Source organism: Phyllobates terribilis, unplaced genomic scaffold, assembly GCF_046119375.1.
Source record: "Phyllobates terribilis strain yellow unplaced genomic scaffold, ASM4611937v1 Scaffold_1__5_contigs__length_1240528914, whole genome shotgun sequence".
In the NCBI taxonomy this organism is placed as follows: domain Eukaryota; kingdom Metazoa; phylum Chordata; class Amphibia; order Anura; family Dendrobatidae; genus Phyllobates; species Phyllobates terribilis.
Window position 1 is genome coordinate 1,066,512,315 of NW_027362761.1, and position 21,042 is coordinate 1,066,533,356.

The 21,042-nt window shown below is 45.6% G+C and overlaps 1 protein-coding gene across 2 annotated transcripts in view; it reads right to left on the bottom strand.

Moving 5' to 3' along the window:
* LOC141159266 (bifunctional phosphoribosylaminoimidazole carboxylase/phosphoribosylaminoimidazole succinocarboxamide synthetase-like) overlaps positions 1–21,042 on the bottom strand; it is a 72,004-nt gene that overhangs the window by 18,534 nt on the left and 32,428 nt on the right. For both annotated transcript variants that reach the window (XM_073645445.1, XM_073645444.1), the window contains exons 12-14: positions 18,641–18,754; positions 18,125–18,305; positions 17,355–17,513 (exon numbers count right to left, since the gene is read on the bottom strand). In XM_073645445.1, the coding sequence (XP_073501546.1) occupies positions 17,355–17,513; positions 18,125–18,305; positions 18,641–18,754 (454 nt within the window). The remainder of the gene's footprint in view (positions 1–17,354; positions 17,514–18,124; positions 18,306–18,640; positions 18,755–21,042) is intronic.

Consider the following 21,042-nt stretch of genomic DNA (forward strand, 5'->3'; position numbering starts at 1 on the left):
CTCTACCCCATTCAGAACCTTTGGAGCATCATTAAAAGGAGTGTCTATGATGGCGGGAGGCAGTTCACATCTAAGCAACAGCTCTGGGAGGGTATTCTGTCCTCATGCAAAACAATTGAAGCAGAAACCATCCAAAACCTGACAAATTCAATGGACGAGAGAGTTCAGAAGCTCCTTTCGAACAAGGGGTCCTATGTGAAAATGTAACATCACCTAGAATAAACTTTTGAGTTGAAAACTGTTTGATTTCAGTTTCTAATAACCTGCTAATGCTTATAATTTCAAAAATGACCATTTTTTTGGTCTTTATTAAAATGAAAAGGTTGATCGAAAAGTTTGGGGGATCTAAGAGTGTGGCAACCCAGTAGTCATGATTACTTTGAATTCTGACAATCTGAGGGTCATGTTGCAGGTAGTGCAGCAAGAAGGCACTTATGTGTCTTGCGCATCTGGGAGCCCCAAAATTATTTTCCGGGCTAGATGCAGCTAAAAATTATTATTAATTTTAAATCTGGTGGAGCTTAGTATAGATGGCCTAATAGGATCAGTGCTGCACACTGCTACAAAGCCCAAATTATTTTCCAGCCAAGGTACAGATAAACATGATTAGTAATTTGAAAGCTTAAAACGGTTGGTAGGGTGATTTTAACCAATCATCAAGCTTTTACTCTCCCCAGGATGACACAGGGGTAGAATAGTCGTTTCGGATCCATGATTTGTTCATCTTTATGAACGCAAGTCTGTCTACATTATCAGTGGAGAGCCGAATGCGCTTATCTGTCAGCACACCACCAGCAGCGCTGAACACACGTTCAGACAGAACGCTGGCTGCGGGGCATGACAAGATCTCCAAGGCGTAAGTGGCTAGCTCCGGCCATTTATCCAGATTGGAAGCCCAAAAAGAGCAAGGGTCCAGTGACACAGTCGTGGCTTCAATGTTTACTTGGAGATACTCCTGTACCATCGTCTCTAGGCGTTGACTATGTGTCAGACTTCTTGTCTCCTGTGGCCTTGCAAAGGATGGGCTAAAAAAGTGGTGAAATGATTCCGCAAAATTGATGTTACCAGCAGATACTGTGGTTCTGTTACGGTTTGAGTGCTGAACACTTGACGGTCCCACGGTTGGCAAGTTGGAACTGTGAGATTCACTACGTGCACCACTGGTGTTTTGTGGAAAAGCACATGTAAGATTCTGCAACAGTCTCTGCTGATACTCCTGCATGCGTGCATCCCTTTCTATGGCAGGAATAATTTCTGCAAATTTACTTTTGTACCGGGGATCTAACAGTGTGGCAACCCAGTAGTCAGGATTATTTCTAATTCTCACAATTCGAGGGTCATGTTGCAGGTAGTGCAGCAAGAAGGCACTCATGTGTGTTGCGCATCCAGGAGCACCAAGTCCCTGTTGTGTTGGTGGCGAGGTAACAATCATGCTTCCTTCCTCTGTCCTATCCCCCCAACCTCGCACAACAGAAATGTGATCAAGGTCTCCCTCATCTGATGAGTCTTCCATCAGTTCGTCCTCCATTTCTTCCTGGGCTCCTGCACCTTCCTCACTAGTTTGGCTGCTACCATGCGCCCTGGTAAAACCATCTCCCCCACCCTCACATGCCTGCCGCCTTGGTGCTGCCGACCGTCTGGACCTTGCAGATGTTAGCCCTTCCGCATACAACTCCTCCTCCTCTACTTCCTCCACCTCCTCTTGTGCCACCACCTGACTCCGAATTCTGTTTAACATGTGCTCCAGCATGTAAATCACCGGAATAGTCATGCTGATAATGGCATAGTCAGCACTAAACATCTTCGTCGCCATTTCAAAACTGTGCAGAAGGGTGCATAGGTCCCTGATCTGAGACCACTCCTCCAGCGTGATTTGCCCCACCTCTGGATCTCGTTGGCCCAGGCTATACGTCAGAACGTATTGCACCAGGGCTTGTCGGTGCTGCCACAGTCGCTGCAACATGTGCAGAGTTGAATTCCACCGGGTAGGCACATCGCATTTTAGCCGGTGAAGTGGCAGGCCCAACGACTTCTGTAGAGATGTAAGTCGCTGAGCTGCGGGATGCGAACGGCGGAAGTGAGCACACAGCGACCGTGCCCTCTGCAGAAGGCCATCTAGTCTGGGATAGTGGGCTAAAAATTGCTGGACAACCAGGTTCAACACGTGAGCCATACAAGGCACGTGTGTGACATTGCCCCGGCGAAGGGCCGCACCCAGGTTTGCAGCATTGTCGCACACGGCCTTCCCTGGTTTCAGGTCCAGTGGAGACAACCATTCATGAAATTGGTTCTCCAGAGCTGACCACAACTCCTCAGCTGTGTGACTCACATTTCCCAGACATTTCAAAGTAAAAACCGCCTGATGACGTTGAGCCCTACTGCCAGCATAGTAAGGAGGTGTGCAGGATCCCTTCTGCGCAGTTAGAAAGCTTGTGGCATGACCAGACAGGCTTTGGGTGCAGGTGGAAGACCGAGAGGAGGTTGAGGAGGCAGAAGCAGTGGAGGAACTTTGACATAAAGAGGATTGACGCACAACTCGTGGGGACGGCAAGACTTGGACAGCAGCCCCTTGTCCTGCTGTCACCATAGTTACCCAGTGCCCAGTCAGCGACATGTAACGCCCCTGTCCATGCCTATTCGTCCAAGTGTCTGTGGTGAAATGCACCCTGTCACACACAGAGTTTCTCAAAGAAGCGGTGATGTTGTGTGCGACATGCTGGTGGAGCGCAGGCACACCTTTCTTTGAGAAGTAGTGCCAACTGGGCATCTGGTACTGGGGCACTGCGACGGACATAAGGTCTCGAAAATCCTCTGTGTCCACCAGGCGGAAAGGCAGCATTTCTGTAGCCAAGAGCTTGCAGATGGTGAAATTCAACCTCAGCTTTCTCATGGCTAGGAGGAAATGGTCTTTTACTTGTCCACATCTGAGGGACCGAGGGCTGGCTATTGTGCTTAGACAGGGTTGATAAGGGTGTCCCCGGCAAACTGCCGGTCTGTGAGGAAGATGCAGGCGGACATGTTAGGTTGCCTTGATCCAAAGGTGGTGCTATCGATGTCGGACAGCGCTCAACACCAGCTGGTGTTACCACCTCCAAAGAAAATGATGACCTGCCAATCACGCTGGCTGTTGCGGGTAAAGAGGTGGCAGGCCTGCGCCCCAAAACAGGTGTGACTGCTGTCCCCCCAGTCACAGAGGATGAAGAGGCCGCGGATGCACAAGATATGGCAGACGGTGGTTGGCCCGGCCGGCTAGGCCGCATTGTAGCACACTGAGCTTCCCACTGCAACTTATGCTTCATGTCCATGTGCCGGTTCATGCATGAAGTACTCAAACTATGTATTTTTTGGCCTCTACTTAGCTTTTGCTGACAAATGTTACAGATAACACGAGTTGGGTCATCTTTATCGATCTGAAAAAATGCCCAGGCTATGCAAGGCTTAGCACCCATGCGACCTGAAGAGCCACCACGACTTGTGGTGAGAGGCAGAGTTGTGTTTGAGGATGCAGTTGTTGACGTGCTTCCAGTACTACGTCTCTGTCCAGGAAGGCGCAACCTGACCTCGTCGTCACTAGCATCTTCCTCCACCTCCTCTGCTGACCTCATCTCTTGGCTGACTGTGGGTTGACAGTAAGTGGGATCTCCAACCTCATCATCATCACCCTGTGCGTTATCACACCCGTCGTCCTCAGAGCCAACCTGTTCCTGCCCTGACAAAAAACTAAAGTTGTCGCTCCAATCAGGTATTTGAGTCTCATCATCGTCTTCCTCATTGTCTCCACCAACAGGAGTTACAGTTTGGGAATGAGGGTCTACATTATGGTCAGAACCTTCTGCGTCTGGTCCTGGATCCGACTCATAAAGATTCTGGGCATCAGTGCAGATCATTTCCTCGTCTGGATTCACAGAAGCGCTGGAGTCGACCTCTGATTCCCAGGCTATAGTATGAGTAAACAGCTCTGCAGACTCAACCATCTGTTCTACCTCATACTCAGACGGGCAGCTGGAGATTTGGGAGCTGTGAGGAAGCAAGTGCGATTGGGGTGACACCTTTGAGGACTGGAGTATTTGTGATGTTGAAGTTGATGTGGAGGAGAGCCCACTTAAAGGAGCACTTGATATCCGTTGAAGCACCTGCTGTTTTTGTGCCTCATCTGGAATTTGTAGCGATTGGCGTGGCCGTAAGAAAGGGATCTTATCACATTGTCCGCTAAAAGAAGTAGACATTTTAGTTTGGCTGGAAGATGGTCTTTCTTCTGCAGATGTTACTGTTGCTTTAACACCTACCCCACGGACACAACCTTTTTTCCCCTTCCCAACACGCCTATTCCCCTTTCCACCAGCAGCAGGCCTTTTTCCACTCATTTTGGTGGTTAACTAATTCACAACTCTGGAGTTGTTTGCACAAAAAAACAATGGATGGTAACCGAGCAGAGCTGAGTGGCCAAACTGTGGTATTAGGCCAAAACTATTGGCTGGGGTAGATGCAGAAAAAAATTATATTCAATTTGCAACCTGATGGAGGTCTGTATAGATGGACTAATAGAACAAGTCCCACACACAGCTAGAAGCCCAAATATTTTTTCAGAGGTAGAGGCAGATAAAAATTATTTTTAACCACTTCGCGCCAGAGCCTGTTTTTGCCTTCGTGACCAGGCCAATTTTTTCAATTCTGACCACTGTCACTTTATGAGGTAATTACTCTGGAACGCTTCAACGGATCCCCCTGATTCTGAGATTGTTTTTTTGTGACATATTGTGCTTCATGATAGTGGTAAAATTTCTTCGATATCACTTGCGTTTATTTGTGAAAAAATTGGAAATTTGGCGAAAATTTTGAAAATTTTGCAATTTTCAAACTTTGAATTTTCATGCCCTTTAATCAGAGAGATATATCACACAAAATAGTTAATGAATAACATTTCCCACATGTCTACTTCACATCAGCACAATTTTGGAACCAAAATTTTTTTCTGTTAGGAAGCTATAAGGGTTAAAAGTTGACCAGCGATTTCTCATTTTTACAACAAAATTTACAAAACCATTTTTTTAGGGACCACATCTTATTTGAAGTCACTTTGAGGGGCCTTTATGACAGAAAATACCCAAAAGTGATACCATTCTAAAAACTGCACCCCTCAAGGTGCTCAAAACCACATTCAAGAAGTTTATTAACCCTTCAGGTGCTTCACAGGAATTTTTGGAAGAAAACAATGAACATTTAACTTTTTTTCACAAAACTGCTACTTTAGCCTCAAATTTTTAATTTTCACAAGGGCAGCCAGAAAAAAATGGACCCCAAAATGTGTTGTGCAATTTCTCCTGAGCACGCTGATACCCCATATGTGGTGCAAAGCCACTGTTTGGGCGCACGGCCTGGCTCGGAAGGTAAGGAGCGCCATTTGACTTTTGGAATGGAAATTTGACTGGAATCGATAGCGGACGCCATGTTGCATTTGGAGAGCCCCTGGGGTGCCTAAACAGAGGAAACCCCCAACAAGTCACCCCATTTTGGAAACTAGACCCCTCAAGGAACTTATCTAGATGTGTGGTGAGCACCTTGAACCCCCAGGGGCTTCACACAATTTTATAATGTTGAAGGGTGAAAATAAAAAAACACATTTTTAAACACAAAACTGCTACTTTAGCCTCAAATTTTTAATTTTCACAAGGGCAGCCAGAAAAAATGGACCCCAAAATGTGTTGTGCAATTTCTCCTGAGCACGCTGATACCCCATATGTGGTGCAAAGCCACTGTTTGGGCGCACGGCATGGCTCGGAAGGTAAGGAGCGCCATTTGACTTTTGGAATGGAAATTTGACTGGAATGGATAGCGGACGCCATGTTGCATTTGGAGAGCCCCTGAGGTGCCTAAACAGAGGAAACCCACAACAAGTGACCGAATTTTACAATCTACTCCTCTGTATAAATTAATCTAGTGGTGGGAAAATAAGTAGGTAAATGGTCACTAAACCCATAGATGAATTCCCACAGAGGTGTCATTTCCATAATGGGGTCACTTCAGGGGGGATTATGCTGTTCTGGCACTTTTCAGAGTACCAGAGCTAAAGAATCCCCCCTGAAGTGACCCCATTTTGGAAATGACACCCCTCTGGGAATTCATCTATGGGTTTAGTGACCATTTTAACTCAATGGATGATTTCCAGAAACAAGCACGCAATGGAAGGTTTAGATTCTGGAGAACCCCCCCTGGAAATTAAGTGAGCTCTACTCGAATATGTCATTCACTAAATTAACCAAATGTTTGAATGACAAATTGGGATACATTTTTACAGTTTAAAAACATGGTTCTGTGTGGTAGATTTTAAAGCAGTCAGTGACGCATAAGGCTGGCAATGATGGGCATTGTGGGCAATAGTAGCGGGTATCACGCCTCATTCCTCTCTTAGTACATACACGACATCTTTTCTGGGGGTTCCTTCTCATTTCCGTTGCTGGAATAAGTGCAATAAAATGTCGCTCAGTGAGTCTTTTCACATCCTCAGATTCTAATGGATGAGCGGGGCTAACACTTTGAAAGACAAGATTTTCAATTACCTTTTCTTGATAATCAAGAAAAGGATCTGAATTTCCTGCTTTTTTGTACAACACAAAAGAATTGTATGTGGCCACCTGAAACAAATAAATAACCAACTTTTTATACCAGGTATAGGACTTTCTTGATACCTGGTATGGCTGTAGAACCTGGTCTGCAAGGTCCACACCCCCCATGTGTTTGTTGTAGTCAATGACTGACACAGGTTTTTGCTTCGGAGTGGTGGATCCTAGTTCTACAGTGGCCCTTGTGGCATCTGTGTGGATCGAGCTGAGGACAAAAATATCCCTCTTATCCCTATATTTCAGGGCAAGCAGCTCTCCGTTGCGTACAGCCCCTGACTGCCCCTTTTGGAACTTTTGGTTGACCAATGGTTGTGGAAACCCCGGACGGTTTTTACGGATGGTCCCACAAGCCCCGATGTTGTGTTCAACCAGACTTTTAAATAGGGGTATGCTGGTGTAATAATTGTCCACATATAGATTGTAGCCTTTTTGAAAAAATGGACTTATCAGCTCCCAAACAATTTTTGCAGATGTCCCCAGATAAGTGGGGCATCCTGGTGGGTTTAGTTGGCTATCTTTCCCCTCATATATGTGAAAAGCGGATGTGTATCCAGTTGAACTTTCGCACATTTTATAGATCTTTATTCCAAACCTTGCCCTTTTAGATGGGATAAATTGCTTGAGGTGCAGTCTTCCTTTGAATTTTACAAGGGACTCATCTATAGAAATATTTTGTGTTGGGGTGTAGAGGCTTAAGAATTTTTCTGACAAATTTTCAATGATGGGTCTAATTTTATATAACCTGTCATGTTCTGGGGCATTTCTGGGCAGGCATTGACTATTGTCGTTAAAATGCCAAAACCGCATGAGCATTTCATAACGGGTCCTAGGCAGAATGACTGAAAACATAGGGGTGGCTTGAACAGGGTGGTTGGACCAGTAGGATCGAATGCTCGGTTTTTTAACAAGCCCCATGGCAAATGTAAGTCCTAAAAATTTTTTTATTTCCGGGACATTAGTTGGTGTCCATAAATTTGCCCTAGCATAGTAAGATCGGGGATTCTGGCTTATGAATTGGGACGCGTATAAATTTGTTTGCACGACAATATGCTCTAGCAAGCTGTCTGTAAAAAAACAAATTAAAAAAATGAATTGGTCCAAAATCTTCCACCTCCACATTTATACCAGGAATGGCGTTGAAATCAGGGCTGAATGGAGCAGCCGAATCCGAAGCCTCCCATCTGGGAAATGCTAGATCATGTGGCAACGCCCCTTGTACACTGGCGTGCGCCAATTCACTAGTAGCAGGGACAGCGCTTGTACTGGGCAGTGTTCCCTGATTTGGAGATGTTTCTCCAGTAGCGCTATTTGCCCCTATTGCTGTACTGGTCCTTGGGCTTGAGGATGGAACAGAATCACTGCTCATTTCTGAGCTCTCAGTGTCGCCGCTACTAAAGCCCTCAAAATCCATATCTCCATCTGAGATTGCACTGTCATCACTATCAGAACACAGCAGGGCATACACCTCCTCTGCGGTATAAGTCTGACGGGCCATTTTATTTTTAGATTTTTTGACTGGACTGAACGGACCGGACTGATCTGACAGGACTGACTGGACTGAACGGACCGGACTGATCTGACAGGACTGACTGGACTGAACGGACCGGACTGATCTGACAGGACTGACTGGACTGAACGGACCGGACTGATCTGACAGGACTGACTGGACTGAACGGACTGAACGGACCGGACTGATCTGACAGGACTGACTGGACTGAACGGACTGAACGGACTGAACGGACCGAACTGATCTGACAGGACTGACTGGACTGAACGGACTGAACGGACCGAACTGATCTGACAGGACTGACTGGACTGAACGGACTGAACGGACCGAACTGATCTGACAGGACTGACTGGACTGAACGGACTGAACGGACCGAACTGATCTGACAGGACTGACTGGACTGAACGGACTGAACGGACCGAACTGATCTGACAGGACTGACTGGACTGAACGGACTGAACGGACCGAACTGATCTGACAGGACTGACTGGACTGAACGGACTGAACGGACCGAACTGATCTGACAGGACTGACTGGACTGAACGGACTGAACGGACCGAACTGATCTGACAGGACCGAACTGATCTGACAGGACCGGACTGATCTGACAGGACCGACTGATCTGACCGGACCGACTGATCTGACCGGACCGACTGATCTGACCGGACCGACTGATCTGACCGGACCGACTGATCTGACCGGACCGACTGATCTGACCGGACCGACTGATCTGACCGGACCGACTGATCTGACAGGACCGACTGATCTGACAGGACCGACTGATCTGACAGGACCGACTGATCTGACAGGACCGACTGATCTGACAGGACCGACTGATCTGACAGGACCGACTGATCTGACAGGACCGACTGATCTGACAGGACCGACTGATCTGACAGGACCGACTGATCTGACAGGACCGACTGATCTGACAGGACCGACTGATCTGACAGGACCGACTGATCTGACAGGACCGACTGATCTGACAGGACCGACTGATCTGACAGGACCGACTGATCTGACAGGACCGACTGATCTGACAGGACCGACTGATCTGACAGGACCGACTGATCTGACAGGACCGACTGATCTGACAGGACCGACTGATCTGACAGGACCGACTGATCTGACAGGACCGACTGATCTGACAGGACCGACTGATCTGACAGGACCGACTGATCTGACAGGACCGACTGATCTGACAGGACCGACTGATCTGACAGGACCGACTGATCTGACAGGACCGACTGATCTGACAGGACCGACTGATCTGACAGGACCGACTGATCTGACAGGACCGACTGATCTGACAGGACCGACTGATCTGACAGGACCGACTGATCTGACAGGACCGACTGATCTGACAGGACCGACTGATCTGACAGGACCGACTGATCTGACAGGACCGACTGATCTGACAGGACCGACTGATCTGACAGGACCGACTGATCTGACAGGACCGACTGATCTGACAGGACCGACTGATCTGACAGGACCGACTGATCTGACAGGACCGACTGATCTGACAGGACCGACTGATCTGACAGGACCGACTGATCTGACAGGACCGACTGATCTGACAGGACCGACTGATCTGACAGGACCGACTGATCTGACAGGACCGACTGATCTGACAGGACCGACTGATCTGACAGGACCGACTGATCTGACAGGACCGACTGATCTGACAGGACCGACTGATCTGACAGGACCGACTGATCTGACAGGACCGACTGGACTGAACGGACTGAACGGACCGAACTGATCTGACAGGACTGACTGGACTGAACGGACTGAACGGACCGAACTGATCTGACAGGACTGACTGGACTGAACGGACTGAACGGACCGAACTGATCTGACAGGACTGACTGGACTGAACGGACCGAACTGATCTGACAGGACTGACTGGACTGAACGGACTGAACGGACCGAACTGATCTGACAGGACTGACTGGACTGAACGGACTGAACGGACCGAACTGATCTGACAGGACTGACTGGACTGAACGGACCGAACTGATCTGACCGGACCGAACTGATCTGACAGGACCGACTGATCTGACAGGACCGACTGATCTGACAGGACCGACTGATCTGACAGGACCGACTGATCTGACAGGACCGACTGATCTGACAGGACCGACTGATCTGACAGGACCGACTGATCTGACAGGACCGACTGGACTGAACGGACCGACTGGACTGAACGGACTGACCGGACCGAACTGATCTGACAGGACCGAACTGATCTGACAGGACCGAACTGATCTGACCGGACCGAACTGATCTGACCGGACCGAACTGATCTGACCGGACCGAACTGATCTGACCGGACCGAACTGATCTGACCGGACCGAACTGATCTGACCGGACCGAACTGATCTGACCGGACCGAACTGATCTGACCGGACCGAACTGATCTGACCGGACCGAACTGATCTGACCGGACCGAACTGATCTGACCGGACCGAACTGATCTGACCGGACCGACTGATCTGACAGGACCGACTGATCTGACAGGACCGACTGATCTGACAGGACCGACTGATCTGACAGGACCGACTGATCTGACAGGACCGACTGATCTGACAGGACCGACTGATCTGACAGGACCGACTGATCTGACAGGACCGACTGATCTGACAGGACCGACTGATCTGACAGGACCGACTGATCTGACAGGACCGACTGATCTGACAGGACCGACTGATCTGACAGGACCGACTGACCTGACAGGACCGACTGACCTGACAGGACCGACTGACCTGACAGGACCGACTGACCTGACAGGACCGACTGATCTGACAGGACCGACTGACCTGACAGGACCGACTGACCGACTGATCTGACAGGACCGACTGACCGATAGATCTGACAGGACCGACTGACCGATAGATCTGACAGGACCGACTGACTGATAGATCTGACAGGACCGACTGACTGATAGATCTGACAGGACCGACTGACTGATAGATCTGACAGGACCGACTGACTGATAGATCTGACAGGACCGACTGACTGATAGATCTGACAGGACCGACTGACTGATAGATCTGACAGGACCGACTGACTGATAGATCTGACAGGACCGACTGACTGATAGATCTGACAGGACCGACTGACTGATAGATCTGACAGGACCGACTGACTGATAGATCTGACAGGACCGACTGACTGATAGATCTGACAGGACCGACTGACTGATAGATCTGACAGGACCGACTGACTGATAGATCTGACAGGACCGACTGACTGATAGATCTGACAGGACCGACTGACTGATAGATCTGACAGGACCGACTGACTGATAGATCTGACAGGACTGATCTGACAGGACTGACTGATCTGACAGACTCACTAACCCTAACTCTTACTTTCTTTTTTATTTTATTTTTTTTACTTTCACAGTGGCAAGGCTGACACAGCTCTTGTCACACTGTTTCTCCTCTGCTCTCTCACTGAGATCGGAGGAGAAACAGTGTATTTATCAGGCAGATCGCCCGGGAAAGTTTGTTGCTAAAACAAACTTCCCTGGTGATCTCTCTGATTGGCTGGTGTGACGCTGACATCATCGAGACCTGAGCCAATCAGGTCTCAATGATGTCAGAGGTCACAGCACCGGGATCCCCGCCGCTCCTGAGGTATGTGGGGGGTCCCGATCGCCGACCACCAGCTGTTACTATCTTTTAAATGCCGCGATCGCTATGGATCGCGGCATCTAGAAGATAGGAACAGGTTAACATCATGGGGACCTGATCCATTCAGGTCCCCATGATGCCACATGTCAGAGCTATCGCTCTGAACCGGTACCGCAGCGCTAGCAGGACCCTGGGGGTCCTGAGCGCTGCGGGACCACCCACCGTTTTTAAACGTCGGGGCTGCACAGAGCCCGGGCAGCGCCGACGTTTATGTACAGTGGGCGGTCCTGAACCGGTTAATTTGCAACCTGATGGAGGTCAGTATAGATGGACTAATAGAACAAGTCCCACACACTGCTAGAAGGCCAAATATTTTTTCAGAGCTAGATGCAGACAAAAATTATATTCAGTTTGCAACCTGATGGAGGTCAGTATAGATGGACTAATAGAACAAGTCCCACACACTGCTAGAAGCCCAAATATTTTTTCAGAGCTAGATGCAGAAAAAAATTATATTCAATTTGCAACCTGATGGAGGTCTGTATAGATGGACTAATAGAATGATGCTATGCCCAAAAGATTTTACTTCACTAGGTGCAGTAAAAAAATTGGTATTCTATACACAGGTGGTATATCTTGCAGCACAGATAGGCTACTCCACTGACTAACACACTCTGCAATAGGCCAAAAAGGATTAGCTTTGCTAGATTCAGCCAAATGCTGTGAAAAAAACTTGCACAGCACTGGCACAGACCTGCCTGGCAAAAACTGATAGGAACTGATGTAACCTAGCCCTGAAAAGGACTGCAATTACAATTAGTCTTTACTCCCACAACCTATCTATTTAAGAGCACAGACCTGCCTGATAAAAGTCGTAGGAAATGCTGTAACCTAGTCCTTAAAAGGACTGCAATCACAACTATTCCCTACTCCCAAGCTATCTGTAGATTTGTGCGAAAATTGGCTTGAAATTAACAAGGTATAGCGCACACAGCAACAGCGGTGCCGTCTAACACGCAGCTGCAGCAGTGAGAAAATGGTGGCGACGGGGAAAATGGCTTGGTCTTATAGGGCAAGGACATGTGACATACACTGCCAATGACACATGCCCTTGCTTGTGTGAAAAAAAGCACTTCGCTCCGTGTGTGCGCTGCTGATAGGCTGACAGATTGCACCTCCCCACTGTAAATGCGGGAAAGAGAAAAAAAAATGGAGATCTTCATTGTTCCTGCAGAGATCCATCCCCTGCCCCTCCCCCCACCCCGCTGTACACTCAAACTGCGTATTAACATTAATTTTCATCATTACTGAGAAAAAATCCAGTTATGATTTTGGTGCATGAACAGTTATCGAACATAACCTCGAACAGCCGAATTTTTCTGAAATCGTTCGTGTTCGCCGAACGGCTCGAACACCGCCCAAAACAGCTCGAATTTGAGATTGGCGAACAGTTCGAGTCGAACAACGCTCATCTCTACTCATGTCTTGATGGCGCCCTCAGTTACATTATTTAATTGTTTTTGTTTTTAAATGTGTTATGTTCACTCTTCTATTCAAATATGATCCAATATATAGTTTTGTATTTTTTTATATTTTTCAGCTACCTTATTTGTAGGATTAGGATGCCTAATGCCTTATTTCACACCATCTTACCCCAACTATTCTGTTGCCTTTCAACACTTTCTAGGTTTCCACAAATTACAGTTGATTTCTAAGTCTCCCAGGGGTATGACGCCTTGTGATTAGCTGTATAACGATTTACACAAGTTTAACTCGATCTCCACCCACCTAGTAGACTGACAGTTGCTCAATGTCCCTTCTCTGCCGCTGCGGAGATCTCACACTGCTCAGTACAAGCTACAGTTGTCAGTCAGGCTGGGTAGATGAAACTTCGACTCATGAACTATTTCACTCTTACAGGAAATGTGTTGCGATTTTTATTTCCTTGTTAATTATTGGTTATATAATAATTTATTTTTAAAAACAAAATTACATTTGTTGTTAATTTTTTTCTGCAGCTGCTGGGAGCTGCCATTAGTATTTGCAGGAGTCTGCTTTTGAGCAAATACGGCAGGAGAAGTCCATATGAGACTGAAGTCAGTGTCTGACTACATCTACTACACTGTGGCTGCCCCAGTTGTGAATTGGGTATACCCCCTGGGCTGTTCTGTTCACAACTTTACGTGAAGCCAAGCACCATTTTTTTGTAGCGGAGAGTTGTGCGCTGAGCTATAATTTCCTCATCACTGCTTATGTAGTGTTCAGTGGTGAGCGGTGACAGAAGGTCTGGGCAGCAGCGGCGAGAAGATCACCAGGGTATCAGCGGTGACAGGAGGCAGCCTGATATTGTACTACTACTACCAGGCTACCAAGCTGTTCTCTGGAAGAAGTTACAGAGCAGGAAGAGCAGGGCTCCGGCGGCGACTTCTTCCAGTTGAGGACAACAGGTCGGTAGCCTGGTATTAGTAGGACAACGTCAGGTTGCCTGACCTGTTCTCACTGCTTCAGTCAACACAGTATTCAGAGCACAATAGTGCAATCATCACGCCTCTGTACTCTGAATATTGACTCTTGACAAAGCTCTGCTATGTCAACATAAAGCCCCATTCAGATGTCCATGATGTAGGGACATCTGAATGAGGCTTTACTATGGTATATGTAATACAGTAAAGTGCAGGCACAATCATACAGTTCGCTGTCCCATGTATGTAATCCTAACATGTGTGCTACAGTCCACTGAGCTATGTATCTAATCTCGCGTGATACAGTCCACATATCTAATCCGATCACGTGGATACAGTCTGATGAGCCATGAATACAATCCTATTATGTGTGATACAGTGAACAGCGCAGCACCAACTAACAGAATCATCACTGCCAGTCATCCTCAGTGACATTATCTACATCTCAGTATCACATTGCAGTCACAAAAACGGTTTCTGCACTGTGTTCCTAAACTTTATGTTTCCTTATCCTTTTGCAAATATTCAGAAGAGGAGGGGAGGAGACATCACGCAGATCCCGCCCACATTTACTGCAGCTGTAATGCGAGCTAGCACTACACTAGGTTTTCTTGTCAAATTTCAGCAGCGGCTCCCCCTAATGTTTAAAAGATAAAGATATCAAAACCTTTTTTAAAAAAAATGGTCATATTTGATACCGTTAAAAAAATATTTAATAAAAATTAACACATTAATAGTTTACTTTTTTTTTTTTCAATTGTTGAAAAACCTACTTGGACAACCCCTTCCGTATCCCTATATTTTCTCCCAGTAAAATAATAACACATACTCACCTCTGGTGCTGGCGTTGTTCCTGCGGTGTCACCACTGGCTCGCCTGGGGTTCGCATGACATGGTTACGTCACGTGATCCTTGCGGTCAGTTAGCGCTGTCTTCACGCTCCCCTCATCGGACAAAAAAAAAAAGACATCCAGAGGACATGAGAGATGTGAATTTCGTCCGTAGGAGGGGACAGTGAAGCCAGTCCTGATTGGCCGCAGATATCACATGACATATCCAGGAAAGCCAAAGCTAACACTGCTGGAATGGCATCGTCACCGGAGGCGAGTAGAAGTGTTATTATTTTACTGGCAGAAAACATAGGGAATCAGAAGGGGTTGTTACAGCAGTGGACAACCCCTTTAAGCTGGACTAATGAAATGAACGTCTCAATATCAGGGTTTTAAAACTATTCCAACATGGATTTTCAAAGTAATTACATCAGTCATATTTAAAGAATAGAGAAAAATAAAAATCGATTTAAAAAGGGAATAGGTCAACTCAAACTGACAGTATGAACTAAGCACATAGTCTTACAGGGGATATCGTCCTCACACAACACTACAGATGCAATATTTATATGGGCTATATACCTTATATGGCTATGTGCTTAGTTTGTACTGACTGATTCCCTATAATAATGTATGCAGTTTGTACTGTGAAATCCTGTGACAGATCCACTTTCAGATGGAGATCTTAAAGAAGCACTCCTCCTCCCGTCAAAAAGTTTATCCTATTAATATATAGCAATCATATTATGTAGCAAGGCGTACTAACAATAGCTAATTTTCCATTCTACCCAGTTAATTCCTCTGTTTTCCATTAGGTGTATGACATCACGTGATTAAAAACAGAGCTTAGAAGGATTCAGCTAGTCAATGTACAAACAGGAGGTCAAATTTCCCTGCATGAGTCATAAGTCACTGCAAAAGTCCTTAACAGTGGAGGGGGGGGGGGGTACAGAGCAGCAACGTCAGGCGTTGAAGAGGGAAATGATAAATGCAGGGACAAGAGACTTACGATTTCTAAATAGAGTAGAGGAAATAGAAGAATTAACTGGGTAGAAAGGCAAAATTACCAATTGTAAGTACACAGTGCTATATTGATTGCAATATATTAGGATAAATACTTAACTGAAAGTCCAGTGTGCAGGCACAATTAAAATAGATTCACACAGTTTCGACTGCTGATACTGTTCTAGACCAATGGCAAATCCTAGACAAAGTCTGTTAAATGCAGAACTGCCACAGATTTTGCATAAAATGACATGCTGCAGATAGAACCGTGTGCATTGCAGGTCAATTTCAGGCATAGATGTTTCCTGCAGTATGTGGACAAGAATTGGTAAAATCTCATTTACTTTGCTGCTGATTTTCCACCCACAAATCTGCATGGAAAATCTGCAGCATTTCTTCCCTACAAGAACAGTCCCTTATATTGCCCTTTCATGATCTAACGGTACTTTTGGCTTCATAACACCATGAATTAAATGGGTGGTCTGACATACAACGTAATTTTCCTCCTAAATCCCAATCTATTTAGTGCCATAATAGAAACTATTTTCTAATCTATTTGAATCAAAGATCTTTCCCACACTAACTGCTTCCCCCCCCCCCCCCATTTCCTTTTTGATGTGGTTTCGTTTGAGTATTCCAGCATGCACTGGGATTTTCAAACAAAGCGTCATCAGACGGCAGAGGCTGCGCTCAGTGCCACAGCCCCTGCCCCCTCACTGAAGTGAAGAGTTATCAGTGACGCTCGTTTCAGGGACTGGGCTAGTCCCAGTGAGATGTGCACATCATACAGTGCACAATAACAGCGCACTCTCTGTTGCCTGCTCAGAGCAGCAGTAACGATTCGACAACAGAGCGCCCCCGCAAGTGACGTCATTGGTCTTTGCACACCAGGTATTGTAACAAGGCGCTCGGTTGCAGACTCATTACTGTTGATCTGAGCCGGCAACAGAGAGTGCGCTGTCATTGTGCACATGGCACAGAGCATATCGTGCAGTGACCATAGCCTCTGTCACCTGATAACGCTTGGATTCTCAAATGAAGCACCATCAAAAAGTGGTTAAAAAAAAAAAAAAAAAAAAAGAAAAAAGAGAAGCGGTTGGACAATGTAGTTAGGGAAGGATAGGGAATTTTTAATTCAAGATTAGAAAATAGATTAGATTATGGCACTAAAAAGATTGGGATTTAGGAGGCAAGTTACTTTGCACTTCGGAACACCGCTTTAAGACTCTGACTTCAGTATTTTCTGTTGCTATAATATTTTTTGAATCAAGGTGACGTGAGACACATACTCTCTGGAACATTAAGGGCAGAACAGACATCCTGAGCGCTCCAATCTGCAGTGACCGCGGGGCAATGAATCACAGGATAGGCCGTGTTTGCAGAAAGTAGAGATGCCAACCCATTGCTTCTTCCAGTTACAGCAATAAATACTGTAGGAGTGCCATCTCCTGGGGAAAAGATACCAGCATCAGCCACACAATTTTTTCTACGTTTTGTAACACGTTAAAAAAAAACAAAAAAAAAAAAAAAACTAAATAATCACTGATTAAAGGAACCCCAATATAGTAACAACCAGATATACCCCAAAAAGAAGTTAAAGTGCTAAGAATGGATCACAGAAGAAGAATGCACAGATAAAGAGCTAATAGACAAAAAAGGAATGACAAGTTCATAATGAAAAAACACAAAACCAAAAAAAACATGAAATAAAGTGATCCAATATTAGTTATATTGTTAATCTCATCCTGAAATACCAAAGATTTTCTAATAGTCTGGAAAAGTAAAAGACGAGTTAATATTAGCCTGGTCTGGTTATTATAGAGGATGACCATCCCTAAACTGCAGCTTCCCGAGGACAATGACATGTGGGACTCATCCGCTTGACTGGTCATTATTATCAATTCATGGATTTTATTTTTAGGCAGTTTTACCCTTTGTTATTATGGAATGAATTTAACAATATATTAACTCATACTGGGTATGACATTAGTATTATCGTTATTGTATTTATTTCGTTTTCACAAGCTGAGGATGCTTGGGACATACAGAAGTAATGTACCTTCATACTGTGACTTTATATCCAGGGTCTCCATAGGTCCGGTGTATGCGGAGGACACCCGTAGCTCACATGGGATACTGTACTTTGCACACGATGTCTTTATTTTTTCACAAAGCACGAAGTATGAGACGGATTCCATCAGGACAACGACTCTGCCTTGGCCTCTAGGACTCAACCAATTCTGAAGAATAAAAGGACATATAATAATAATAGAAGGCCAAAAATAAATCACAATTTTCATTTCAGATTGATGCTGCAAACATTAGAAGGTCATCTCATCTGTATGTTATCATTGTATCCAGCTGCAATGGCGGAGAAGCTTGAAATTCTTTCCATCCCAGGTTCAAGTAGGATTTCACTTCTGGAACAGACTTACAAACCTGTAAAAGCTCATTTACCTAAAGTGCTGATTATATACAAAATATTATAGCAGTGGGGTCCTCAGGATTCCTACAAAGATGTTCATAGTACATCCCCTTTCTACTCCATGAACATTATTGATAAATGGGCTCTTACTTGCTCGTCTTGCTGTTGACTTAGATCTTCTAATTGACTCTGGTGCCAGCAATTGTAGTCAATGATATCTGCGAGAACGATTTCTTTACTGTCAATGTCTACACCAAACTGAACCTGAGCATGGAAACATGGAACAGAGATTTAAAAACAAGAAACAACTTTACAAAATGACAACAGTAGAATGTACGAAACATGTTAGACAAACCTTTAGGACACACATGTCAAACTCTGGCCCGTGGGCCAAATCTGGCCCGCAGGGTGATTATATTTGACCCGTGACACCAAAACCACTACCCCTATCCCCTATGTAGGGCCATTATTCTGTATGGAGAACTATGTGGGGCCCATTATTCCGTATGGAGGACTATGTGAGGCCCATTATTCTGTATGGAGGACTATGTGAGAAATAAGTATTTGATCCCCTACAAACCATTGAGTTCTGGCTCCTACTGACCAGTTAGACGCTCCTAATCAACTCGTTACCTGCATTAAAGACAGCTGTCTTACATAGTCACCTGTATAAAAGACTCCTGTCCACAAACTCAATTAATCAATCAGTCAGACTCGAAACTCTACAACATGAGCAAGACCAAAGACTTGCACAAAGCTGGAATGGGCTACAAAATCATAAGTAAGACGCTGGGTGAGAAGGAGACAACTGTTGGTGCAATAGTAAGAAAATGGAAGAAATACAAAATGACTGTCGATCGACATTAATCTGGGGCACCAACGAAAATCTCACCTCATGGGGTATCCTTGATCAAGAGGAAGGTGAGAGATCAGCCTAAAACTACACGGGGGGACCTTATTAATGATCTCAAGGCAGCTGGGACCACAGTCACCAATAAAACCATTGGTAACACATTACGCCTTAAAGGTTTAAAATCCTGCAGTGACCGGAAGGTCCCCCTGCTCAAGAAGGTACATGTGCAGGCCCGTCTGAAGTTTGCAATGAACAACTGGATGATTCTGTGAGTTATTGGGAGAAGGTGCTGTGGTCAGATGAGACAAAAATTGAGCTCTTTGGCATTAACTCTTCTTGGAGGTAGAAGGATGAGTACAACCCTAAGAACATCGTCCCAACCGTGAAGCATGGTGGGGGAAATATTATACTTTGGGGTTGCTTTTCTGCAAAGGGGACATTACGACTGCACCGTACTGAAGGGAAGATGGATGGGGTCATGTATCGCGAGATTTTGGCCAACAATCTCCTTCCCTCAGTAAGAGCATTGAAGATGGGTCGTGGCTGGGTCTTCCAGCAAGACAATGACCCAAAACATACAGCCAAGGCAACAAAGGAGTGGCTCAAAAAGAAGCACAGTAAGGTCATGGAGTGGCCTAGCCAGAGGAGTGGACCAAAATTCCTCCTGACATCTGCGGAACCCTCATCAACTACAGAAAAAGTCTGACTGCTGTGCTTGCCAACAAGGGTTTTGCCACCAAGTGTTGTGTTGTTTGCCAGAGGGATCAAATACTTATTTCTCACTGCAAAATGCAAAAAAATGCATCTAATTTATACAATGTGATTTTTTTGGGGATATTCTATCTCTCAATGTTAAAATTAACCTACCTTTAAAATTATAGACTGTTCATGTCTTTGTCAGTTGGCAAACTTACAAAAACAGCAAGGGATCAAATAATTATTTCCTTCACTGTATGTGGGGCCCATTATTCTGTATGGAGGACTATGCGAGTCCCATTATTCTGTACACCGGTTGACCCACGACTTTGTCCAAGTTTTTTATTTTGGCCCTCTGTGTTTGCGTTTGACATCCCTGCTTTAGGAGTCTGTCAGCAGGATTTTATCACAAAAACTATTTATATGCGCTTTTAGCTCTTTCAAAGACAAGTTCAGCAATACTTTTACATGGCCAATCCGTTTCTCCATTACGGAGAAATCAGTTTGAATTGATATGCAAATGAGGCTGAAGAAGTATGGTAGATCTGAAGCCTTTGTCACTCCAGCTCTATTTCCTACCCAGCACCGCCTCCTCCTGCCTGACTGACAGCTCATTTGCCTGAAGTTACACATCATAGAAGCTAAAAGTCAAGCAGGAGGCGGCGGCGTTGGGCAGGGAATAGAGCTGGAGTGACAGAGGCTTCAGATTTACATAACATAGCCCTTCAGTCTCATTTGTATAACAATGCACAAGTATTGCATGACTTGCCTTTGAAAGAGCTACATGAATGTACACATAGTTTGGGGGGTGTTGAATCTGTCATATATGAAACCACTTGCACTCATTTCCCGTGTACCTCAAGAACATCCAAAACTCTTATTGACACTTCTTCATTCCCATCTTGATTTCTGTAATCCTTTACTTTTCCCCCTCCAGTCTATCCTGAACGCAACAACCACTGTCATTTGTGTCCAGCTGCTACACTGACGTCTTCATCGGACT